Source organism: Aricia agestis, chromosome 13 (assembly GCF_905147365.1).
Source record: "Aricia agestis chromosome 13, ilAriAges1.1, whole genome shotgun sequence".
Taxonomy (NCBI): Eukaryota; Metazoa; Arthropoda; class Insecta; order Lepidoptera; family Lycaenidae; genus Aricia; species Aricia agestis.
In genome coordinates, this window is record NC_056418.1 from 9136117 (window position 1) to 9164106 (window position 27990).

At 37.5% G+C, this 27990-nt stretch overlaps 1 protein-coding gene across 1 annotated transcript; it reads left to right on the forward strand.

The window, feature by feature from the left end:
* LOC121733225 (protein singed wings 2) lies at positions 1-27990 on the forward strand. Its single transcript, XM_042123420.1, has 9 exons — positions 1-139; positions 18570-18741; positions 20498-20657; positions 21193-21355; positions 22444-22601; positions 23034-23207; positions 23820-23978; positions 25186-25386; positions 27575-27990. The coding sequence occupies exons 1-9, from the start codon at positions 133-135 to the stop codon at positions 27755-27757; spliced, it is 1377 nt and encodes a 458-aa protein (XP_041979354.1). The 5' UTR covers positions 1-132; the 3' UTR covers positions 27758-27990.

A 27990-nucleotide genomic window follows, 5' to 3' on the forward strand; every position in this document is an offset into this window, starting at 1 on the left:
CTCATTACGGTAATGTAAACTGTCGGAAAATTAGAAGGCTGTGTTTGCGCTTTTCATTTCAGGAACCAGTCTGAGTCCGCCCGCTGCGAGCCGTCTACGTGTTATCAGTGATAACGTATCGATATCGCCGAAATGTATGGTAAGTACTCTCCATTTAACATTCATGAGATTCGTAAAGAAAAATTCGATTTCTTTTGGTTATTTTATGTAAAAATCTTCCTTCTTAATTGTGTGTTTTTCGTGGATACATTTTAATGTTAATCAAACGCTTTGCAAGTTTTTCGGTTCTGTGTTGTATAAGTAGGCGAGTGAGTAGGTTTTAAGCACAAGCGTAAGTATTAAAAAACCGAGCAGTTTTTGTTTTTTTCTTTAATGAATTATTAAGTACTATATTGTTATACCTTTGTAAAGTAGTTTATAAACTATTTAACCCAACAATCCCCAAGCGGTGGCCAACAATTGAAAATATCGATATCCCACGAAGAAGGTGCCACAAACATGTATTATTACTTATTAGGCCAACAATTAATAGTTGGGGAGGGGAAGAGGGGATTTCGGGACAAGCTCGAGCGTGTCAGATTAAGCTTGTATAATGTACTTATAGGCTTCCGAAATGTGTCTAGTTAACATGGTATACATGGTACTTATACAAATAAAATTTCTCACATGGTGGGTTCATTTTTTTTAAATATTGAAATGTCATCGGATCTATCAGTTTAAGGTGGAGGATGTTTAGTATACCCAAAAGAAGCTTCCATATAAAGCACTGACGATTCAAAGGTTAGGTAAGCGTGTAGGGACATTAATTTAAAATATAATTTATTAAATGAATTTTAGCACCACGAGTTGGAAATATAATAAAAATTGTTTTAGATTCTAAAAGCACAATACACACTTATCGAAAAAATAAGACAAAAACTGAATTAATAATTATTATAAATAGAATATCGTTACAGATAATTAGTTACATAATATTGTACAAAATTATAAAGTTGTTGTAACAATTACTATAAATATTACTAAAATATAACAAACGGAAAAAAGAAAGACTAAGTAAGATTTTTGGTGGACTTAAGAAGCGCCTCGACCTCAAGGCGCGGTTCGCCTCTGTGATTGGTCCAAATTTTGACAGCCAACCAATCACAGAGCCTGAAACGTGCCTTGAGGCCGAGGCGCTTCTTAAGTACTGACCAAAAATACGGGCCTTAGTATATATAAAACTAATATACTAAGAAATACTATTTAAAATAAAAAAAAATAAAGCTTCATATTTTCCTAAATAAGCTTCGCAGATATTTTATTTTGCACTAAAATAAATGTTTTAGTCCTTATTGTCTAAAATATATTTATAACTAGCTGCCCCGGTGAACTTCGTGTTACTTTAAAACCTTCCCTGGACTTCTACGAATATTTTAAGACTAAAATCAGCCTAACCCGTTCAGCCGTTTTCGAGTTTTAGCGCGACTAACACATTTGAGAATCCATTTTTATATATAATATTAACCTAAATAAGTAATTTTCTAGATATATTTTCTTTTTCAAAACTTTAAAATCGCTGCAGTTTCTGAACCCACCGCTAAAATAAAAAACGCTCTTATTATTTTTTTAAAAGTTTTAACTAATATAAAAAACCTACTAGGTCTCCATGACACTCGTCTGACTACAAAATTAGCACCTTCCCCTCCCCTACTATATATTATATAATGATGGGCAAAAAATTAAGAAAAGCAAATAACGAGATGAAGTAATCAATCATCTAACTTAAACGACCTTATTTTTGGCAACCTAATTTGCTTATAATTTTTGCAATTTTTTGTGTGCTTATACACGCTTCCGATACATTTTTCTAGACGTCTTCCCGAATCTAATGAGCTAACTCACGTATTTTTATGACCCCTATCTCTATATTTCGCCATTCTCAACTTATCGCTTAGACTATTAATTACCGTCATCTATATATTAATACGTGAGCCAAAAACTTTGTAAGTATCCCTTTTGACGAAAAATGGGGAAACGTAGGTGAATGAAATTTTGCACAGTTATAGTTTATATGGTGAAGAAATGCATCGAGCTAATATTATTTTGAAATTATGCTTTTATCATACATTTTTTTAACAAATAAAACATTACACACACAACAACACACACACTAGGAAAAATGACAGATTTTTGAGTGACAAACCTGTACATACGAATTATACTCTTTTATGTACATACGAATACATACGAATTATACTCTTTTATGGTTGAAGTCTGTTGACAACAAGGTGACAAATTGAAAATGGAATATAGTTTTTTTTATTGAATCTGAGATACTATTAGACAATGCTTACACGGCCAGTCTGAGATCAGCTGAGTCCCAGAGGCAAGAGTTGAAAAAAATATGATAAAGTCAATATTTTTTTCACAAAATATAGGTAGCTGTAGTCCTAGACTAAGGTCAAATTTCGACCATTGGGCGATCTCTAGTCTTTGTAAATCTATACTACCAGACAGAACGTAATTTTTTCTTAATTATTGTTATAGCACAGAATATTTTCCCGAAAACTTTCAGGGTCTTTGAATTAATAAAACTTGGATATTAGAAGAAAACTTCATCTACTTTTTTATTTACGGAAAAATCTAAGAAGCGACTTTTGTGCCACTAAAATCTTACACGAAAAAAAACCGGCCAAGTGCGTGTCGGGCCACGCGCAATATAGAGTTCCGTAGTACCGCTAGTTTTTTAAAATGTTTGTATGGTCAATGAATGTACATTTATAACGTGTTTTACACTACTAACATCATAATCTCAGTTACTTTCAAAGGAATTGAAACGAAAAGTTCCTTTATACTTCGCCGAATACATTTTTTTAGTTGATCGACTATTACTCAATAACTTATGAAGTCTTCTAGCCGTGATAGTTTTTTTTTAAATACAGCATATTCTCTTGATTTTTTTCACATTTCCAGAAGCAACCGTTTAGCTGGTAGAAAAATCAACGACACCCCACACGATGGGGTGGACGCGAAAAAAAATTCATCTCCGCTTGATGTGTAAGGAAGGTACTTACCATAAAAAAATATTTACTTAAGATTTCATGTACTATTTTGTCGGCATCATCAATATGTTCATTCATGCCAAATTACAGCTTTGTATATTCTATAGTCTCTGAGCAAAACCGCGGACAGACATACAGACAGACAGACAGTCGGAGTAGATGGACAGACGGACGACAGACTGAATATAAGGGTTCCTTGTTGACTACGGAACCCTAAAAACGGTACCCTTTTCTTTTTATCCCTTTATAATATCTTTTTATGTCTCTATTGATGATAATGTTTGCCAGGGACGCACCTTATGAACAGTACTAGAGTGTCTTGGCAAAATAAAGAACCTTTTGTTATTATTATTGGTGATTTCCCCAGTATCATTTCGTAATTTCTTTCTCTATACTTACTAGAAGTTCTTTATGCTCTCAAGTTCTCTCGCATTCATATCAAACGGTGGAAGATTATTTAACAATATTAATATTATTAACCGACTTCCAAAAAACGAGGAGGTTATATGTTCGGCTGTGGATATTTTTTTAAAGATACATTTTACGCAACAATAAAATAACGATGTGCTTTATTTAATAAAATGTCGAAACTCTAAAGATCTTTTCAACTATAATGTTTAAAAAGTAATAGAAACTACAGATATATCAAGTTGTTCTAATATAGGTAACTTCAATATATTTCTTCAATAATCATAATCATAATCATCAAAATGCCAATAATACGTTAGGGACCCACTACAGAGAAACGTGGAGCTTCAGGGTCTGTATAGACGAGCTACACGTCGCGACATCGGCTGTTAACTAACGAATACGCTGCGTAAGCCTAAAAAAACAGAATACGCAGCGATTTTATTCCGCTCATACGGTTTTTATAATTCAGGAAATACGACCGTTGCCGAAAAATTACAAAAATTTCTATGCGCATTATCACTTTTACTTAATTTTTTTCTATGATAGTACAGTCGATGGTTTTCATTAAATATTTCATTTGTTGTAAAAATTATATTTACATAAATATTTTTTTTTATGAAATAAGGGGGCAAACGAGCAAACGAGTCACCTGATGGAAAGCAACTTCCGTCACCCATGGACACTCGCAGCATCAGAAGAGCTGCATGTGCGTTGCCGGCCTTTACTAGCAAGCAGGGCTCGAAAAACGTTATATTTTTCGAAACGTTATTATTGCCTTAAATACCTAAAGAACATTATAATTCGGTTTCGTTCGGAACGGAACGCTATTCGGAACACTATTTGAGAACATTATAATTTTTTCGTTTTTGATCCTTAAAACTGTTTTAACCGGTTTTTGCCATTTCCTCGATCGATTTAACAAAAACTATTATTTTTATTTTTTTTGGTCTGGTCATTCATTCGCGGGATCGCGGCCATAGTGTGACAAGTGAGAACTGAGAGTAGAAAAAAGATTATTAAACAATTTAAAAACATGGAAGAAGTCTTAGTAATAGGGTTTACTAAGACTTTGTTGTCTGTCCGTCTCTCTGTGTGTCTATATGTCTTCAGGCTGTATCTCAAGAACCGCTATAGCTAGACTTCAGAAATTTTCACAGAATGTATATTGTCATAATAATCATAATCATCATTTATTTGCAAAGAATGTTGTTTACAAAGATCTTATCGTGAAAAGTCATAGGACCTTTTTTATTGGTATTTCAATAAAGAATATAAAAAAATTGTCCGGTTGTAAAATAACAATTCCTTGCAATTGTTTAAACAATGTTTGTTTAAACAATATGGCACCGGTTGCGCCCTGGCAACATGCATTTATATCATTAGGAGGGCAATTTGAAGAGGTGAAATAGTTTTGTTGTTGAAGAGGTGAAAAAATTGAGGTGAAATAGTTTTCGGTACTCATGCGCCGACTCGTGCTGCACTATATCCAAAGTACTCAAAATCCGTCAATGCGATGCGACCCGGCCAAGTCAGTGGATTTAACCGTTTTATTTCGGTTTTCAAAACGTTCTCATTTTGTTTTCGTTCCCAAAAACGTTTTTGCAAAGACCTGTTCCGAACGATTTGAAACCTTTAATTAAATAACGTTCTCATTTCGTTTTCTTTCCCAAAAAACGTTATTGCAAGGAAATGTTTCGAACGATTTGAAACCGTTATTTAAAATAACGTTTTCGAGCCCTGCTAGCAAGACGTAATTTCAGAAACACTTCATTTAATTTTAAAATGTGTAACATTGATTGAGTGTGATCTGAAGTCTGAACACACTATAAATAATAATCAAGGGTTTTCTTTAATATAATTTTAATAATAGCAAAAACCTAAAAAGCCGATTAGTCGGCGCTTTTTGCCGACTATTCGCTGACTAGTCGCCGACTACAAAAGTGGCCGGATAGTCGGCTTTACCTACTAGTCGGCGACTAGTCGGCACATCTCTATGAATAAGATATGTCGAAACATTTTGTCGGTGCAATAAAGAAAAACAATCATCCTTGACTGGATATAATAAACAAGACGAAATAGTGTTATCTATGAACTATAATAATTAATAACTTTCTCTGGGAAGTAAAAATAGTGAAAAATATTCAGAATTCACTCTCACACATAAACGCGAATCTATCGATGCCTCTCAAGCTATAATAATCAAGCTGTTAGACTGAGGCAAGGCATGCCGCTTAGGCTGCTGAGCATACCAAACAATTAAAATTACATTTAAGCTTTTTAGTTTTCAGCTGATTTAGAGTAAAGCCTAGATTATCATATTTAAACAGTATAATACAGACAGTATACACGTTTGACTTGAAATGTGTCGCTCGCGGCGAGGGCTCGCTTGTGGCTCGTCTGCGCCCCTCAAGTACCAAAATAAGTAATAACACCAACAGAAATAAACGACGTTATCATGGAACATTTTTATTAATGGCAATCACAGCTTGGCTAAAATCAGAGGCGGCGGCGGCGTAAGCGTGGGCGGTGTGGGCGACCGCACACGGCCTCGCGGCCCTAGGGGCCTCGCGCTCCTTGGACAGCGCGTTTTCTTTTTTTGGATTTACGAGTATCAAAAAATCTTTCAACAAAATCCGTCTTCTTGCATCACCTATCAAATATATTTTGCCCACATACAATTTAGGTCTGGCGCCGCCACTGGCTAAAATTAGCAAAAGTGTTATCGCAGCGATATCTTTTAAGGTCAGTTCACATTGTAACTGCTTAGTTTTTTTTTTGTATTCACTGTCAATAATAATTGGTCCTTCAATTTAATAAAATTTGGTACAGCCAGATCAACGCCGCAGATGTCTGGTATAATTTGTATCTTTTTATAGTTCCGTTTGGTACTACTAATATATAATATTCTGTGGTTCCGTTCCGAACACTAAGGTTAAAAACGGGTCCCTATAACTAAGTGTCTAAACACACTATGCCGAAGTTCCGCGGCCGAAATTCCGCATGATTACGTCAGCAATGTCAAACGCATACAATTCGCAAATACGGGTCATCGCCAAGTTTTAAAGCGGCCGTAATTATTGTTTTTTAATGGACTTCAAAAAAGGAGGTTATCAATTCAACGCGTATATTGTATGTAATATTTCCCGAACTGCCCAATTTTCGTATGTGTTACTTGTTAGTATATAATATCAGCGTCTGAACAAATGTGCCAAATTTCAAAAGCGTAGGTATGTATGTAAGTATGTTTTTATTCCAGAGAAATCCGAACAAAAACGTTTCTCTGGAATTACCATTCCGATTTCAGTAATTCTATTTTTGTTTTACTAGATTACTAGGTTCAACTTAGATAGGGAGTTTTAATTCTCAATAACGTACAATTTTGGAGTCGGTTTTATCTTTTTGAAATACAGTTATTCACATTTTGCACACTAAATTGCATTTTACGATTTTCGCCCGACCACAAATTTTCGTTTTTGGTGCTTAACACACGTTTTAAAATAAAGCTTTCATTGGAGTTTTAACAACCCTAGCACTAAAAATAACAAAGATACTAGAAGCGTATTGGTAAAATACTTTTTGTTGCTTTTTGTTGGTGCCAAATTATTTTCTTATTATATATTATTTCAAAGAACTGTCGCTTTCATGTCGATGTTTGCCTTCAATTTATTTAGACTAGAAAATATATGGTAAGTAGGTATATATTTTGTTTGCCTCAACGCTAAAGAAACGATAAGTACCTAACTTTAGAGTTGAGGCAAACAATAATATATCTAATAATGTTTTGATAGCAAAATTACTTATTTTAGTCATGCAGCATATCTATTATGAATAATAAAATGTATTAGAAAACTGTTTACTTTTCTTCAATGTCTGCAAATGTACCTTTGCTATGAATTGTGGAAAAATACATCTGTATGTGTGTTCATCGCCTTCTAAATTCGAAACGAAAAAAATGGTCACGTTTTTAACTAAAGCGTTGGTCAAAATAAAATACAAAGTATTCTATAGTCGACCGCATAATATTATCTATTTGTTGTTGTTATAAAATCACGATATCTTAGAAATTCGTTATCAGCAGAGCAGAGATTGTCTGCAACTGATTTCGTAGTTTCTACAAGTAAGATCTGCTGCCCAATCCTCTTATCCTAATGATGAATTAGCATAAATGGACTGTCCGTAATACCCATACCGATATTATAAATGCGAAAGTGTGTCCGTCTGTCTGTCGCGCTGTCACCATAAATCGGTCAAGCCATGAAATCTGGAAATTGGAATGGAAACCACATGCAAAAGTCTTTATTATGGCAAAATACACGGTCATAGCTGGATAAAATTTGAAACTAAAATTTTGGAGCTGCTTAGCATTTATATTGTTCTATTCTCTTTTTATAAGAATCTCTTTTTATATTCCATTGAGATGTTGTACTACATGCATCTCAATGTTATATTTGTAGCCGCTACATAAATATAATTAGTAAACATCCATCTATCTACCGGTTTTCGTGTAACAGTGTTTTTACTTTCAACTTTACTTACAACTCGAAACCCTAAAAACACTAGTGATTATTCGAAGTGACATCTGTCACAACAGTCGAAATCATTTATCTTATCTCTGTGACGTCACGGTTCATAGCGTAAATATAAGAAAGGTGATATTAACCTTAGGGTCTTACGATTCAAAATTTGGGTAGACCGAAGACCACAATTTCTTTAAATTACACAACTTATATACAGGGTGAAAACAAAGTGATAATTCTTTAGGGTCACATGTAGCTGTTACATGTGTCCCTTTTATACAGTTCACTGTGTAAAGCTCTGGTTTCCTCCAAGAGCGGTGCCGTCGTGTGGCGGCCGTGATGCAGCGGTGAATGACGCCACTAGAACGTTGTCTGTGGGCCCGGTATGGCGCGGTTTCCTAGAGAACGGTGTCAATTACCGTTCTCTAGGAAACCGCGCCATATTGCTCACATGGACTACGTTCTAGTGACCACATTCACCGCTGTATTGCGGCCGCTGCATGACGGCGCCGCTTTTAGAGGAAACCACAGCTTAAGGCTGCGTTTCCACTGAAGCGGAGCGGAGCTTAGCGATGCCGAATTGACCGAATTGAAAGATTTCGAGGCGATTCGGGCACCGCTAAGCTCCGCTCCGCTTCAGTGGAAACGCAGCCTTAAGTGGCGGGGGTGAAAGCGCAACTTTTTTTTGCAGCCCGGGCAAATTTTTGACATTCCGACATTTCTCGCAAAAAAATAAAGAGTCAAAAGTAACTATTTCAGCGCTGTATAGGTCTACCAGGATCTGATGGCGGATGACAGATTAAAAAAAATATATCATTGGTCATTGGATACATTTTTATACTTATTTGCATGTTTCACACACATAATCAGCCGCTATAAGGACACAAAAGGATCAAAATGTTTTATTCCAATTACCCCGGAGTTAATTTCTTTTCACACTTTTTGCCATCAGATTCTGGTAGACACGGCGCATTAATTTAATATTTACCTTTTAAACGTGGGAGAACAGTAATTTGATGTATCCGGCGTTCGAACACAAAAGCTAAATCTTTCTATTTTTTAACAACTACCTAAATAAAATCACACAATCGCAAGTTTCCACTTGATTAAATGAAAATCGAAGATTACAGTCTTTGTTGGATTTTTTCGGTGATAAATTAGTATATTCTAGCAATTAGCATGTCGCGAGCTTCCCGTTTCACCAAAATTCTATACTGGATGGCGTTGTTAAAACATTCAAATATTGAATGAAGGGGAATAATATATTATTATATGCAGGGGCCACATTACAACGTTTTCCCAATAATTATAATATGATGATTCTCAGATAATTGCACCTGCACCACACCTGCTCTGGGGCTAAACAAACACGTTTTTCATCTTTCAATTATTGACAATAGCCTACAATAAATTTAACTCCACATTTGACTCGTGACAGAAAATCAATTCCATATATTATTTTATCGGCGTTTCTATAAAGAATCGATAATTAAAATCTTGACTAAAAAACTAGGCCTTTACATCCGTTATGGATGATTTATACAGTATTTTTCAGAGCGAAGTAACCACTCCTCAAATACTGTAGTGCCTGGGACAAGATTTTTAAATGTCCGTATGGTTGCCCAAGCGCATACGGCATTCTCGCATCATAGTCGGCGTAGTCCAGAGGAAAGAACTAGTCAATACGTCTGGGACCAACTATGTGCGGGTTTCCTCGCGATGTTTTCCTTCACCGTACAAGCGTCCGTATTATGTACTTGAGATCAGAAAATGTCTCATAGATACACGCCTCCATCCGGGTTCGAACCTGCACCCTCTAAGAGTGCGAACCAAAGGTCTACCCATTAGGCAACGGACGCTCTAAATCTCGACTAAAAGCTTGTACTATTACATTCTATTCTGTGTTAAAAGTGCCGGTTGGCAGCTGCGGGCGACATGAAGCGGCGGCAGACGACGTATCGTCGTGACACTATTTGTTTCTATGTATATATTTCTATTAAAGTGTCGCTAGCTAGTGTCGCGACGACACGTCGTCTGCTGCTTCATGTAGCCCGCTTCCAACTTGTACCTTAAGCCCCTCCACATTACAGACTTTAACGCCTTCGTGGTCTAGTGGTATAGAGCGCGGCTCTTGACTCGGAGGTCGTGGGTTCGATCCCGCGTTGGAAACATGTTATTTCCAAGTTTGGTTAGGACAATGCAGGCTGATCACCTGATTGTCTGACAAGTAAGATGATCCATGCGTCGGATGGGCATGTAAAAAGTCGGTCCTGCGCCTAATCTCTCGCCGGTCGTGTCGGTCTTCCGTCCCACTGGGTTATGAGAGTAAAGGAATAGAGAGTGCTCTGGTGTACTGCGCACACACTTGGGCACTATAAAATTTCTCCTGCATAGCTGGCCTGGTTTTGATGAAACCGGCCACCGTCACCGAAACCGGTGTGGGAGCTATTATCATTATAGACTTACAGTCTATACAGAATATGGTAATATAAACTGAAAAGTCGTGACAATGTGATTGTAAGGAAATAATCGTAACGACCTTGGGTCGTTGACGCTCGCCCGCTAATGATACTCATCACACTAAACGCTGGACACACAACACGTAATATCTGTGTTTGCATACTCTATATATAGTTAAAGAGTCAACTACATGTTTTCGGCTTTTGATCTATTAGGTCACAGGGTGTAACAAAACATAGCGATAATAGGTTAGGGCGTGTCTGAGTCCCCTGTGGCCTGTACATCAGCGTTGACAGAGTAACTTTTTTTACTTTTGTATAAGAAAACTGATACAAATCACAATAAAATCGCAGCGCTGCTACTTTCTACCCTCAAGTATTATCACTTAGTTTTGTTACACCTTGTATAGTTAAAGAATCAACTATACATGTTTTCGGCATTTGATCTGCTGATCCACCAGCCAACACGTTTTTAAGCCTTTTTATAGAACAACCGATCAAAAGTATGGAATTCACATTACACGAGCTTCGAAGTCAACTTCATATTATCGAACGCTTATGTCATTTCCATACATTTTATCGGCGATTCTGTAAAGAAGCGCCGAAGAAATCGTCTTGGTTAATTGGCTAGCTTACTTAGAAGCGTAGGCACAAAACCAACAGGGAATATTAAGCAAAGGTCGGAGCAGAGGTGCGTACTAGCACTACAGCTACTACAGTAAATAATCCGACCACAATCCGACACGTTGCACACATCATAACTGAATATTGACAGAATCGTTGTCGTTAGTGGAACCAAACTTTTTGTTTGTATAGACAAACAAAACGTTTGGTTCCACACACTGGTGCTACAGCGGGTGGTGCTCTAGCATGAAAACATTGCATCAATTCTACTGTCGTCTGTCACCACGGAACTAAATTAGCTCCATGTCTGTCACACTCAAATCTCAATAGTACCATAGAGTAATAAAAGTATCATAGAGTAATAAAATATAAAAGTTGACGTTTTCCGCCCAGAGGTGAGAAAAGTTAATTTCATAATATATGTGCGGATAAGTCTCTTCTCAACGCAAGCTCTCCCATGTAAAGGAAGATTTTTCGAGTCTGAAAATAAATATCTAAACTTCTTTATGTAAGCAGTAGATCGTATGCCCAAATATCTGTAGTTTAAATATTATAATTATTAATTAGCGACCCGCCCCGGCGTCGCACGGGTATAAAATATATTTTGTTTTATAATATTTACGACGACTTTGTTTTATAATATTATGTATGTATACTGTATAGATATTCATACCCAACTTCCTCAAAATCTATTTAGCTGTTGGATAAAGAGGTAACAGACAAGCTGACTTTCGCAGTTATATATAGGTACACTCGAAAAGCTTAACTCGCCTTCTGCAATCGGGAAATGATTACTAGTTACGCAATGAAATATGTAAGTTAAACGATATCAACATGAAATCGCAATAACTCTATAAGTCGTGTTAATTCCAAGCGAGAGAACATCAAAGAGGAACTACACAGGCGTACAAATTAACTCATTTCATATTACATTTGAGCTGTGACTGAAACCAATTATTTACCAGCTTTGATTGAAATAGACACAAAAGTTGTACCTTCTATAGTTTGAAATGGTGTGAATGTAGAAACCAAGACGTATATATTCAAAAATCTTGTGACGAGTATTCGAGCAAAAAATTGGAGAAAAATGTAGAAAAAACGGAGATCTTTCTTACATTTTCCTCGTGAAACGTGGGAGAGCCATGCTTCGGCACGAATTCGAAAAATTCGGTGAGTTTACCGGAGGCCCAATTCCCTTCCCTTCCCATCCCTACCCTCCCCTATTACCCTATTCCCTCGTAAAAAAAGGCCGGCAACGCACCAGCAGCTCTTCTGATGCTGCGAGTGTCCATGAGCAACGGAAGTTGCTTTGCATCAGGTGACCCGTTTGCTCGTTTGCCCCCTTATTTCATAAAAATAAAAATTGAGCTACGTGTTAACTGATTGTTATGAAATTATGTAACACAGATTAGAGTAGACCACAGGAAGGAGGCTACATTTTTGCGGAAAAATGTACGGATCCCGAAAAATATCTTATTTTCGCGGGCGGAGCCGCGTGGAATATAATATTAAAGGTACTTTATTAGGCTTGCCGAAAATTCGCGTTGAGTACGCAATAATATATTATGCTGAGTTGAGTTGAGCCACCAATTTGGTAAAACTTAGTTTGAAACTAATATTATGTTGGTACTTTACTATTAGTTATTACTAGATGAAGCCCGCAACTCCGTTGCGCCAAAATTCGTGTAACGCGCGGGAACCGCACATTTTTTCGGGATAAAAACTATCCTATGTCCTTTCTCGGGACTCAAAGTATTTCAATGCCAAATTTCAGCAAAATCGGTTCAGCGGTTCGCGCGTGAAGAGGTAACAGACAGACGGACAGACACACTTTCGCATTTATAATATTAATATGGATATCTAGAGTTAAATCAAACAGTTTCCTTTCTTTGTCAGAATGACAAAGAAAGGAAACAAAAGGGAACAAAAAGGGACAGAAATGTCATTACCGAAGTGTCACAAAACAAGACAGCGTGTCACACACACACTATTCTAGCTACTGGAGTCATACCCATAGACATAATATATACTGTCGTAAAGACCACCTGACAACTCGAAAATGCGTGACCATTTTTGATCTGTCAATGTGTGCGTGTGCTAGTGATGTATATTTTACTATCGATAGTATAGTATTTTGCTATCGATAGTTTAGTCCGTTCGAGTTATTTTACCTGAGTTTCTATAAGAAATAAATAATATGCAACTTTGATAGATTTGTATTTCAAATTAGGTATCATAAATTTTAATTGGCAAAAAAAGGTGACGATTGAAAAGTAGATACACATTTTCTTTTGGAATGATTTTTCAATCGTCGGATATGTTATGACATGAGGTTCTTATAGGGGTAAATAATTTACACTTAACACATTATAAAGTTACTTATTTATTACTCAGGTAAAATCTATCTGGTAAATCAGTCCTTACATTGAAAGTAAACGTTGAAAGTAAACAACACACATAGTATATTTTATTTTATTCTTAAATTAAATACAATTATTTTGAACCGACTTCCAAACAGGAGGAGTCTAGACGTTCGCCTGTGGATATATTTTTATGTATGTTCAACGATTACTCCGCCGTTTATGAACCGATTTTCAAATTTTTTCTTTTGCTGTACATTGTATTGTTCCGAGTAGGTATCATGTTCACAAAAGTGGTGGTCTGGTGATGGAAACAATGAGAAATCGAAGTGACTCCTTGATATTCAAATGGGAACATATGGTTCCAGAAAACGTTCAAAATCTTTCGATTAATAAATTTAAAAAAGTAGTCAAAGAACGTTTTGTGCCAAAGCCAAAATGATTTCATAATTGATGGCACATCTTGGGAGTAGAATGCTGAATGACTGCTTGCAAGGCTACTTCTACATGACTTACAATTATTATGTATCTATCTATGTTTACATTGTATACATTATAAAGTTACTTATTTATTACTCAGGTAAAATCTATCTGGTAAATCAGTCCTTACATTGAAAGTAAACGTTGAAAGTAAACAACACACATAGTATATTTGATTTTATTCTTAAATTAAATACAATTATTTTGAACCGACTTCCAAACAGGAGGAGTCTAGACGTTCGCCTGTAGATATATTTTTATGTATGTTCAACGATTACTCCGCCGTTTATGAACCGATTTTCAAATTTTTTCTTTTGCTGTACATTGTATTGTTCCGAGTAGGTATCATTTTTAGTTACAGCATTGTAAATTTTGTTTTAAAAGATTATTTTTTTTCTCACTTTTTTTGGTAAAAAGTGGGCGTGCGAGTTTCTTACGCCGGTTCTTCTCGTCGGCTTAGTTACCGAACCGGTGGTAGGCACCATGTATTCTGAAAATATATTTTATTTTAGATTTGTTCAGAAATAAAGCAATTTTGATTTTGATTTTTTAAAACACCAACTGTAAGTATAGAAAACGTTAAGGACAGCTAAAATGAGTAAAATTATTATTTTTAAACAAAAAATTAAAACCGACTTCCAAGGCAATGACAATAGTAATATTATACTTAAATGAACTAAAAAGTATTAAATAATTCTTATTCTGTACTCAGTATAATTCTGTTCTCAATCTTCATTATTTTGCAATCGGTACCAGCTAACCTAATCGCCAGTTACTTAGGACTGGTACCGACTTCAAAATTATGAAGATTGAGTACAGAATAAGGATTATTTAATACTTTTTAGTTCATATAAGTATAATCTTAAATGAACTAAAAAGCATTAATTGCTTATTTTTAATAATTGCTTCAGTAACAAGTGCAACAGTATGTCAAACTTACTGGCACAAATTAAGTTGGGATAGCTCCTTTACCAAAATAGTATTTATTCTAATTTTTCTTTAAAAATTTTCAATGAAATGTTTGCTACATATTGTTGAATTTTTCTTGGGATTCCAACCAACACGCCCAATTATTTTCAGCCATTTTCCTCTTATTAGAGGATCTTGAGGGAATCTGTAAAACAAATGATTATGATATATAAATATAAACCTTCCTCTAGTTTTAGAGTCACTCTATATTATAGTAGTTATATTATATTAGCTATATTATAATATACTATTAGTTAAAATAAGATAATATGTCCTTTTAGTCCGGCCGCACATTATCCGAATTTGTGATCATTAAAATTCGGACGCCCCGCCACGCTCATACATTTTGACACGTCAGAAATTCTTTTAGTATAATGGGTCTACAACAAAATGTATGAACAGAGTGCGTTCCGCCGGGCGTCCGAATTTTTCTGATCAGAAATTTCGGATAATGTGCGGCCGGGCTTAAGGTGATAATAATAAAGGTAAATGATTTTTATTTTAGATTTATGTTATTGTAAAATATCGATAAGCATATTGATAAATTTGATTCAAGCACTAGCGTATATGTAAGAAATTTTGATGAAAAATTTTTCTTCAAAATTTGTGTAATATAGGAACAATAGTACCTTTAGTTACGCAAAATATGAAAGTAAAAGGAAGGATTCACAATATTTTATTTGAAATAGAGAACTAAAGACCAGAATATAGCAAAAATAAACACATCGTAGCAATTAGGACATGAAGATTAATTGCGGGTGAAATGTATATTTTTCAGGATTATTCCTATGATTTACACTGCAATCACTCACAGCACAAGTTATTATTGTTATATATATATTAGTATTTGTTGAAAATAACATACGATTTAAATAATAAATTGCAAATACCGAAAGGGCATAAAAACGATTGACGACTTTTGACGACCTGTCAAATAAAAGTTGTTACAATTTTCATTAGACTGCCTCTCTTTTTTCATCTTGTTATAATTCCATAAAGGATTTTCTTCTCTCTCGCACTCTTTGTTGGTCTTTAGGTATATATTATGTCTATGGTCATACCCATACGCAGAAATGACACATCAATACATAGATTAGGCTCAAGTCACACCGAAATGACAGCGGCGCGACTGCTCGCAACCGACCGGCGATCGCGACTTGTCGCATGCTACTTCTATGCTTAGTTTATACAAGGAATCTTGTTTGTACTTGTAGGAAAGAATGAGACCTGCCCCCTTAGCATACGCTAACGAGATATCTCGTGGATATCTCACTCTCGAGCGTAGTGAATTAGTCGATATCGATAATATATATCTCTTTTTCGCTAACATGCAGACGTCGAGACTCGAGAGATAAATTTCTCTTTCGTATATAGTAAGTATATAGACAAAAATAGCACAATATATAAAAAAACTAAATTATTTCTAATTTTGACGACAGAGGTACGAGAAAAAATGTATGTCATGTTAGGATCAACAGAGATAAAGAGATAAACCAGTAAACTGGGAGAAAACGTGTAGAGTGAGATATCTCGTTGGCGTATGCTAGCACGGCTGCGGAGAGCAGGGGCGGTAGGCAAGACACTACCACCAGCCGCCTGCGACTACTCTATGCTACGTTCCAAGTGATACTATGTATTACAATAATGAGGATAAAGTTTTAAATCACCTCCGCCTTTGTGGTCCAGATGGTTTAGAGGGCGGCTCTTGACTCGTAGGTCGTGGGTTCGATGCCCGCTTTGGAAACATGTTACTTTTTGGTTAGGACTTAGAACTTAGAACAATACAGGCTGATCACCTGATTGTCTGACAAGGAAGATGATCCATGCGTCGGATGAGCATGTAAAAAGTTGGTCCTGCACCTGATCTTCCGTCCCACTGGGTTATTATATAGGAGTAAAAGGAATAGAGAGTGTTCTTGTACTGCGCACACACTTGGGCACCATGAAATTACTCCTCCTTTTCAATAAAACCGGCCACCGTCACCGAAACCGGCGTGGGAGTTATTATTAAAGTTTGAAATAATATTATGAACCTGACAACGCTTGCCACTGCACTGCCGTCCACGGCCATTTCGGTGTAAATTGTGATTTGAGCCTTAGGTTCAATTTATAATAGCGCAGAGTCGAAGCGAAGCGAATTCCCAAAACTGAACACCGAAAATTCAACCTTAACTGAGAGCGCAACGCATACATTTTTTCTGCGAGGCCAATCAGCGTTGGTCGAGCTCACTCACGCGAATTCGCGCGAATGCGCACGCATTTTTAAATTCTCAGAAGTCATAAAGTGCGTTAACGCTTTGTTGCTCAGTTTTAATAATTCGCTTCGATGCGCTTCGACTCTGCATTAGTATAAATTGACCCTTAGGGAAAAGATATTATTATAAGAAATATAACATTATTTAGGTACCCAATAAAGTGTATTGTAAAACATTTTATTACGTTTTTTTAATCATTTAAACCGTGCTTGGTTATTTCGAAATAAGATTACATACATCCACGATGATATGATAAAAATATTATGAGTTTGCTTGCTGCTTTCCTTACGCTATCTCCATTTTTAAAGCGGCCATAGTTAAACGTTAATTCCTGTCAAACATACGAATATGTATGTTTGACAACACGTTTTGACGTTTCAACCCCTCTGGGTAGAAACGTCGTAAAAGCTATTTTGTCCAAAATAAGTTTTTAACGGTTTCTAAAGGTGAACCTACGCATACTTATCAGCACGCACGCGCCGTACGCGCCGCAAGAATTCGTTGTATATGAAACAATGTGAAACCTCGCACGAATGTGCGCACCGACGCGACGCGACGCGTAGGTACGCGCCGCATTTCGTGCAATATGCGGTGCGTTCGACGCGTATGGACTATGTTGCTGACAAATGTGAGATCAGCTTTAATCAGAATATTTTATTTATATTATTTTATTTATTATACTTATAAATTAAGCGAGTCAAAAACTGTACAGAAAATAAACTTATCCGTTTTTGTTTTTCGGCCGTACTGAAAAATGCCCTTTTGGTTTTTACTACGTTCCATCCCAGGAGGGTCGAGTCTTATGACTCAATTGCTTTCCAATTTAATGTCATAATAATATTATATTATATACCTACCTACTTAAGTTTTAAGTCTATGTTATATAGTATTAGTAACTTTAAATTTTAATAATATTATTAGTAGTAGCCGATACACAATGCTAAACGGTTCGAGATGATACCGCTTCGCTCGAATTGCTGAACTAAAAATTAATTAAGTGTCTAACACACCATGCCGAAGTTCCGCGGCGGAAGTTCGGCATGATTTCGCCTGCAATATATTTTAAATTACCGATGACACACCTGCATACCGAAATTCCGTCGCGTTATATTGTATGATTTGTATGCGTTTGACATCGCTGACGTAATCATGCCGAACTTCCGCCGCGGAACTTCGGCATGGTGTGTTTAGATACTAAAACTGTGAAAGGAATTAGGAATGTACGCAGCAAAAAAATCACCGTATTTTGTTTTGCAATTAAGATAATATGATTGGTATAATGTCATATGGGTTCAACGTACCTACTCAAAAATTTCATGATAATAGCCCTTTTTGGATATTACTATTTTTACAGATAAAAAAAATTTACACGTTAAATTTATTCAAAGTTAGCCGTTATCCAACAATGGGACAGTATAGGTTAATAATAGTAATTTCAGGTACTTTGTTCCAGGTCTCAGAATAATTATGTTCATCTTGATGTGTATAACGCGGACTAACACTAAGAACTATCTACAAACTGAGTGTTCCCTGAGTGTGTACAGTCATGGGGCCCACTGTAATTACACCAAAGCCTATTTGGTGTGTAAGAACGGCATCAGCAGTTACTGGCTACAGGCTAATAAGTAAGTATCAAGTTTATACTTTAAAGGCGAGCCCACACTAAGGGTTAATTCAGACCGCAACGCGACGCGACGCGTAGATGCATTACTAAATTTATATGGATTTGACAGATTCGCAAGACGTGTGACGCAATTGAAATCTGTCTAATCCATACAAATTTAGAAATGCATCTACGCGTCGCGTTGCGTTCTGAATCAACCCTTAAGCAACACAACGCGGCAGCGACGCGACGCGACACTACACGGCCCTTTGTATGAAATAGTATGAAGCAAGCCGCTCTACGCGGCAGCGACGCTACACGACACAAAACGTCAGTTTTATGAAATGTGGCGTTTTCAGTGCATTCCAGTGCCCGTTTACATTATTCAGCGCTGGATTATAATCACTGGACTGGAATTATGTACTTAAGTCAAGTAATACTGCAATTATTTGGGTGGCATAACATAGGGAATAAGTTTCAGCTCCAATTTGTGAGTTGTACAAGTTCCGTATATTTCAACTCCGTTGCGCCTAAATTCGTTTATCGCACAAAAACCGTACATTTTACCGGGATAAAAAGTAATCTATGTCCTTTCTCGAAATTACAAGTATATATTTATCAAATTTCATCAAAATCGGCTCAGCGGCTTGGCTGTGAAGATGTAACAGACAGACATAACTTTCGCGTTTATAACTTTAGTATGGATTAGGTTGATTAATGCATTGTACCACCAGGAAATCAATTCATAGACAGCGGGCCAAGATTACTATGTTAAGCCGTATAATCTGACTATATACCCCGCGTTCCATTCAGCGTTAAAAACGATCAAATCACTCAAAATGCCTCCTATTTTGAGCGTTTTGATCGTTTTTAAACGTTAAATGGAACGCGGGGCTTGTATATAACATAGGTCTGTCATCTGCTTAAAATGTTTTAGTACTATGTACCAATAACACGTATCCTAAAACTTCTTCAGGCTCCTTTATCATTAATTTCTAGCTGAAGCTAAAAAGTTCAGTGTGAACTATACTGCTGCCAATATAAATGTAAATAATAACACAACTTGATGGAGTCGCAATCTTTGTTTACCAGTATAAATTGAAATGGAGTGTTAAAATATCTGACAAGGAATTGGCGTAGGCCGCCTACCACGTAGCATTATCGGCGTAGCATGTTATCTTGGTCTACAATGAAATGGATGTTTAAATAAGGTTTAAATACATAAATCTGACATAAGTATTTAACTATACTTATTTATAAGGATTTGCCTTATATTTTTGGTTTTTTGTGAATGTCACCGGCTAAAAAGTGACTGTGACATTTGGAAAGACAGACGGACAGACATGACAAATCGATAAGGGTTCAGTTTTTTGTCATTTGGCCACGGAACCTCCTAAAAAAGTTTCGTGTCAATTTCGGGGTTTTCGATAGGTTTTCGGCCATGCCAAAGCCATTGCGCTCATCCTTTCTTCGATAACTTTATCGTTACATTAAAGATCAGACTTAAGTGACCTGAGTGACAATAAAAAGTAAGATCAGCTAGTCTGATACAGAATGTAATAAATAAATGACAATAATTAAGAAATTAGGGTTAACGTTATTTAAACTAGTTGCGCTAAAAGTTGATCTGGCAAACATATCCCATACAAATCTCAAATAAAAATATTCTCTCAGTGCTACTACTTTCCCAGTGAACTCTATGCAGACTCATACACACCCTAAAGTATTATTACTTTTGCATTACATCCTGTTTAAGATTTACCAAAAAAATATTTCAGGCGGCTGATAAAGCACCTGCAAATAGTATCCTGGCCTGGGCCATGTCTGAACGTGGACCACCTGGAGCTGAGCTTCCCCCACCTGGAGATCCTCGACATCATAAACTCCACAATCCTCAGAACATTCAAGGGGAAATTTAATCAAGACAGCAATATACAAGTAAGTAGCACATACGCATAATAAATACTTGTTACATGTTAAGGCTTCGGCCAAACCTTCGTTTCAGTATCGTGGAACGCGGGACGGGAGCGTCTGCTACGCGAAACTGGTGTGCACACCTGCCGCGCGACTATGGTGCGAATCCGTAGATTATTCCCGCTCTGCTGTCGACGCGAACATCCCGCGTTGCAGAAGCTCCCGCTTCGCAGTCGCTTTGATCGCGTGGGTTTGGCCGAAGCTTAAATGCTAGCAAACATTTTTGTTTAAGACGTTTTTGTCGATTATGAGTTTTTCATTCTTGCAATGCTTTATTTATCTTAATATTATAAGAGCTTTTATACTTTTACCTGAATGTTTTTGTAGTGACTGAATAAGAGCTAAAAAATAATAATAAATGCCTAAAAAATTTGCAAAATTTTGCGTCTGATGCAAAATTTTGGATTTCTTGGGGCCTTGGGGCCTTGATTCTCATACCTTGAAGGTTACCAGATTGACATGATGTGAAGCGTCTATAGATATTATTATAACATTCCAGACATTATCGATGCACGGTCTCCCTCACCTGTGGGAGATAGAGCCCGAGGTGATAGCGGAGATGAAGGAGCTGCGGCTGCTGAACCTCACCGGCAACGGCCTCAGGCACATGAAGGAAAACTTTGTAAAGAGCCCGCTGCAATTGGAGAAAGTGTTCCTTGCAAGTAAGGGCTTCTACACATAACTGCAAATTCGCATCGCATCGCAAATATCTGCGACAAAATTAATAATAGATAAAAATGACATTACGATGCGAATATGCGATGCGATATCGCCATTCCAGTCCTATTTTTTCACTCATTTCCTGAAGGTCGCTTGGATCTGGGAATTACAAGGTTATCAGCGAACACAAACACAATTACAATAGTTATTATTAATAGAGTAAGAGCCCGCGAGAACCAGACCTTCCTTCGTTTCGTAAAGCTGAAAGTTTACCTGTTTGTAACCGTTATGCTAAATACTCACATACTTGAAGTATACTTCCGAAGCCGCGGTTTGGTCGTCAACACATTTAGCATTACTCTATCGAGTAAGCTCGCCGTTCAGTATTCACCGAACGAAAGATGATCAAAGATGTCACTAAGGAGAAGGTCGACTCGCGCCACTCGAAATCACGTCCACACGCTGAGTAAAGCACGACTGCTCGCGTCGAGTAAGTTCGAAGGAAACATCGAGCTGGCTCGACGCGACCCTTCGAGCTGTGAATTTTGCGGTCCACACGGTGGTTTTTGCTCGATTTGTAGTAAAACTAACGAGTAGGACCGTATGTGAGTACTTAACATTACAGAGATAAGAACGACCAGCAACAATGGAGTTTCGGTCGCGATTACTTTAGGAGGTATCCAGTTCTGAAGGTATACCTGACCTTCGAGAAAGAGTAAATCTCAATTTCATAGCTTATATTCTTCGCGGTAAGTGGAGGAATCTCGCTTCCAGTGCCGGATATTTGTGACAGTTGCTTTCCTATTCTAGGCACCCTCAAAGTCTATATTAAATTAAGAAAGTTTAAGAGTGGGAAGCAACTGTTCTGATTCTTGACATTTGCGAGACTTTTGAAGCGGGAGTTGTTAAGCTATCTCATAGCTTTTATAAATTCCGTAACGAAAATAAACCTAATTATTATAATTGCACAAGTTGATAAAAAATGCTATGCGATAGCTTTAATGCGGCAGTCCCCAAAATCCGAATGTCACACGAACTTTTTTTTTCTTTATTTAAAATTAATATTATTTTTCTTTTTTCATAATTTCAGATAACAAATGGGACTGTAGCAACGGTGGTCTCGACTGGCTGGCGATGGAGAAGGAGAGCGGGCGCACGCGGACCCGCGTGAAGGACTACTACAGGATACTGTGCCACCATCAGCTCTACAAGGGGAAACCTTTGCACACCGTCATGGATATTATCAAGGTGAGAAGCAAAATAGCATTCAAATTCAAGCCTTTATTGCCAGAATGTTGTTGATATAAAGGTCTTAATTAATACTTAGTTCTAACATTCTGCTATAGTAACAATAATATAAAAAAGGTAAAAAAAAACTTTACGAAGTTCCTTATCGCGCGTTGCGAAAGGGGGCTAGACGGAAAAAGTTGTAACGATACTTTTTTAGTACCTGCAAAGTAGGGACTAGGGGCATAGGGCGTTGATACGGCGATGACGTCAACTGAAGGGATAAAATTCTACCATTCCTCTATGGCGGAAAATTTGTTTTTTTTTTTAGCTGGGTGTGGTGGCGGTACTCTTCATTAATTTTTTTTAACATAACTTTGCTGCATCCGGGTGTCTCTTGACCTCTCAAGTTTTTTTTTTAATAATTGTGGTTATTTATTTTGTTTTTTCCAGATGGTGCGCGAGACCTGCCCCCAGCCCTGCGCATGCGCGATGACGCACGTGGTGTCGGACGCGGCGGGGACCGTCATCCCGCTGATCACGGTGGACTGCGCCCGACGCCGCCTGACGGAGCCGCCCGCCGCCCTGCCGCCCAACTCCACCACGCTCCGGCTAGAAGGGAACAAGGTAACATGATATGAGCTAAATGACTTTATACGGGTCTAGTTGATGCCAGCCACTCCGTTGCACCAGTTTATGTACCATCGAGGAAATTGATTCCTATTTCCTAGGCAGTTGACGGACCTACGTCAATTGGTCGAGGTGCCACAGTTGTTATTCAAAATTCAAAGATGACGCATCGTGAGTTTCTACGACGCGACGTCGTGCCGTGTATCGTAGCACGTTACGATGTCGCGACAGTTTTTTAAGATGCTCGTCGTAGATTCCCACGACGCGACGTCGCATCGTGAAACGACGCCGCATCGTGGTACGACACAACGTCGTATCGTGTTTATGTGTCCCGGTCCTTATGTCAATTCCATGTTAGCTGTGAATTGTGATCGGTCGGCTGAGGATTGACATAACTCAACCAAACTACGTAGGTCCGCCATTTGCCTATGAATCAACTTCTCTGATAGTACATTTTCCGGGATAAAAAGTATCCTATGTCCTTTCTCAGGACTCAAAGTATCATCTCCACCCAGCAAATTCGGTTCAGCGATTTGAGTGTGAAGGTAACAGACAGACAGACACACTTTCGTATTAGTATGGGTTATCTGATTATTACTCGTCCAACAGATATCAACGATCAGACACCTGGTCCAGAACCCTCAATATCGTCGTCTGATGGACCTGTACCTGGACAACAACACTATACACTCCATCAAGGAGCTGGAGGGCACCGAGTGGTTCACCACATTCAGGGTTCTCAGCTTAAGAGGAAACCTGCTGAAACAAGTAATATTTTTTAAGTTAAATTAATTCTTGTACGTGAGAAAATATGTTAAAGCAATGTATTACCTACCTACAGTACCTGTATTAACTTTGATTGTGATAGGTGCACGTGATTAGTAATCAGGAGAAAGTAATTAGTGTGGACAGCGATTGATTAGTGCAAGTCCTTTACTTTCTCACTCATCACTAATCACCGGCACTCACACTCATCAAAGTGAATACAGGCCATACTTAATACAAAATCGTCACGTTCTTCGTTCACGCGCCTACTATGTTTTGTTCATATAGGTACTTGAACTGTCTCGCTCTATTTTATGCATAATATCTTCATTCCTTTTGGTCTAAGAGCCGATGGGTGGTCGACCTTCACCGATCTGATAACCAGATGAGACATATTTTTTATCAAATATAATTTATAAACAAATATATTAATGGATTTTTTAAAACTTTCATTCTTTTGATAATCAAATGAATTTTATTTCACTGCTAACAGTGAAATAAAATTCATTTGATTATATATTATATAACACCTACGAATTTAAAACTATGACATATTCGCTGGACGTGTTCCTCTTTGGTCATATTGTTGTTTGTGTTTTGGCACATGCGATTAAAATTGTCAAAATCAGTATATTATAAGTTTATGGTCAGAATCCAATTTTGATATTCCTAGTGAAACCCGACGAATTTGACAGATATTGAAACCTGTCCGTCTCTTTGCAGTCGAACTACTGGTAGTTATGTCTATTGTGTCCCTAGCATACACAGTTTTTTTAATTACCAAATTTTTAACATGCTTTTACTAGCTTCACTTGTAACTGTGTATGTAAGAAAACCTTAGAATCTTAATTTGACTTACTTCCCGGTCTTCGATATGGATAAAATTTTGCACACGCTTTGAGTTCTGATGACAATACACATGACTAGCTAAGAAACGTCATTACAAATCCAATATGGCGGCCTCCCTAAGATGGCGGACAGGCTATTTGAAATGCATCCCTATGATAATATATGGGTATCAAATGAAAGGGTTTGCTGTCAGGAATACAAAAATTGTCACGTGACTTAAATCCAACATGGCTGACATCTAGGATGACGGATTGGCTATTCCCTATTTGAAATGCACCCCCATGATGTGGGTATTAAAGTGCGTGCTAAAAGCATGTTTTTTTTTTGTTTTATAAACTATTATAATATTATTGTTTCACAGATCCCCGTGTACGCGTTCGACAAGGCTTTTCAGAGCAACAACAACATAATGAATGTCTACCTCGGCCACAACCCGTGGCGCTGCGACTGCCACTTCATCCCCCGCTTCCAAGGCCTGCTCCTGAAGTACAAGAGGGTCATCCGCGACCTCCCCGACATACGGTGCTCTAAGTCCGACGACAAGACCATCTCCTTGGTCCAGGTGAGAAGTGATCTCAAGCAATAAAGGAGTTGACCACACCTGATATTATAAATGCCATTAAATGCGGAAGTGTGTCTCTCTGTCTCTCTCTTCACGCCCAAATCACTGAACCGATTTTTCAGAAATTTCGTATGGAGATACGAGTCCCGGGAAAGGACGTTGGATATACTTTATCTCGGCACAGAATATATTATACTAGATGTCCCGCGCGGCTTCGCCCGCGGACGCGCTTAGGAATTTCACAGAAACCGTACTATTTTCGAATAAAAATAGCTATAAATACTCCTTTCACGTGGTTTACTCTATATAAGTGCCAAATATTGCTATAAAAATTGCTCCAGTAGTTCGTGAGATAAACAATTTCTAATATTTTCCCCGTTTTTACCACATTTTCCTGAGTTTCTTCGGTCGTATTAGTCTTAGCGTGATAATATAATATAATGCAGCCTATATCCTTACTAGATAAATGAGAAGAACACTGAAATAAGTTTTAAAATCGAACCTGTAGTTCCTGAGATTAGCGCATTCAAGCAAACATACTCTTCAGGTTTATAATATTAAATATATATTTTTTTTAATTATCGCTTGACAAACTCGAGCCTCGATCTAAAAGACTATGAAAAGGCTCATGATCATGGGTCGATGCATGGTATAATATTATGGTAATTTGCATAGTAACATATGCTTTCCGTTCTTAAAACAACGCCGAAACTCCCAAACTTGTATCTATAAATAACCAGAAGTTCTCTCAGCACCTTCACCTCAGGTATACCAGGTATACCTCGGTGCAAAATCTTACTTGTTTGTAGCAAATGCTTAGAATACTTCTCACGAAACCGAAGTCACCACATGTTTCCCCATAAATTTTGAGGAGTTCCCTCGATTACTTATGGATCCATCATCAGATCACCACTTTTGTGAATATAATACCAAATTGGGATGATACCCTATATACCAAAAGAAAAATTTTGAAAATCGGTTAACAAACGGCGGAGTAATCGTTAAACATAAGAAAACGAACATAGCACCTCCTCCATTTTGAAAGTCGGTTAAAATTGTAGCCTATGTGTTATTGTGATGTATAAGCTATATTATTGTAAAGTTTCATTAAAATGCGTTCAGTAGTTTTTGCGTGAAAGAGTAACAAACATCCATACATCCACACATCCATACATCTATACATCCATATATCCAAACAAACTTTCGCCTTTATAATATTAGTAGGATAGGATAGTAGGATTAGTAGTACCAAATTTCGGTATATATGTACGGTTCCCGCGTGAATGCGCGATAAAAGGAGTTGCGGACGTCGTCATCCTATTACTATTATAAATGCGAAAGTGTGTCTGTCTGTCTGTCCGTCTGTCTGTCTGTTATCTCTTCACGCCCAAACCGCTGAACCGATTTTGATGAAATTTGGTATGGGGATATTTTGAAACCCGAGAATGGACATAGAATACTTTTTATCGAAAAAATGTACGGTTCCGCCGCGATAAATGAATTTTGGCGCAACGGAGTTGCGAGCGTCATCTAGCATGAAATATATCTCAATAAATTGTCAAAAGAACTGAAAAGAAAACGCATTGCAATGTTTATATGAGATATTAAGGTTAAAATTGTTATGTTAAGTTTTAATAATTTGCTTCGATGCGCCTAGACTGCGCTAGTATAAATTGAACCTAATCGACCAGCGAAACGTGAGGTTCTCGCGATATTTTGATTTTGTGTTGAGCCGAACGGTAGCTGCAGTTAAAGTTACCACCGTAACAATCGCGGCGGGGCATTAATCATTATGTACGAGCGCGGAGCACCTGAGTGCGCCGTTTGACATACTGTATGTGGTCTGATCTCTCCCGCACCGGGCGACAATCTACAGGGTGTAAAAAAAAATAAGTGATAATACTTTAGGGTGTGTACGTGTTCCTTGTAGAGAGTTCACCGTGAAAGTAGCAGCGCTGAAAGACCAAAAATTTTTTTCACTTTTGTATGTGGAAACTCGTGACGCTCGAGCCCTTGCCCATACAAAAGTGAAAAAAATTTTTCGTCTTTCAGAGCTGCTACTTTCACAGTTAACTCTCTACAAGGAACACGTACACACCCTAAAGTATTATCACTTATTTTTGTTATACATTGTATATGATTGACAAGTTCATGTTGTGACACCCTAAAGTAAAATATTTTGTTACAGATAAGCACAATGCCGCTTGGCAACGTGTGTCACAGCGAGATGGAACTCCCCATAAGTCCGATCAACATAGTGAACATAGTGCTGCTCGCGTGTCTACTGCTGGTTGTCGGTAGATTCCTGTACGACTGGCACAGATTCAAGACAACGGGACAGCTGCCTTGGATATCTAAAATATTGCCTTGAAGTTTAAACAACTGTGGACGAATTGAAAGAGTAATTGAGGACCTTGAGGTGCGCGTTGAAGAAGCAAGAAAAGTGTGACGTGTAAACCAAAGGTCTGCAGATGTTTGGAAGCCCCTGATGCCCCTGAATCTGATGATGAACTATGTAACTCTGAGAATTAGTCGATTAATAATTAATTATTATGTTTGAATGTTACGAATTACGATAAATCACAGACGGACATAATATCTACG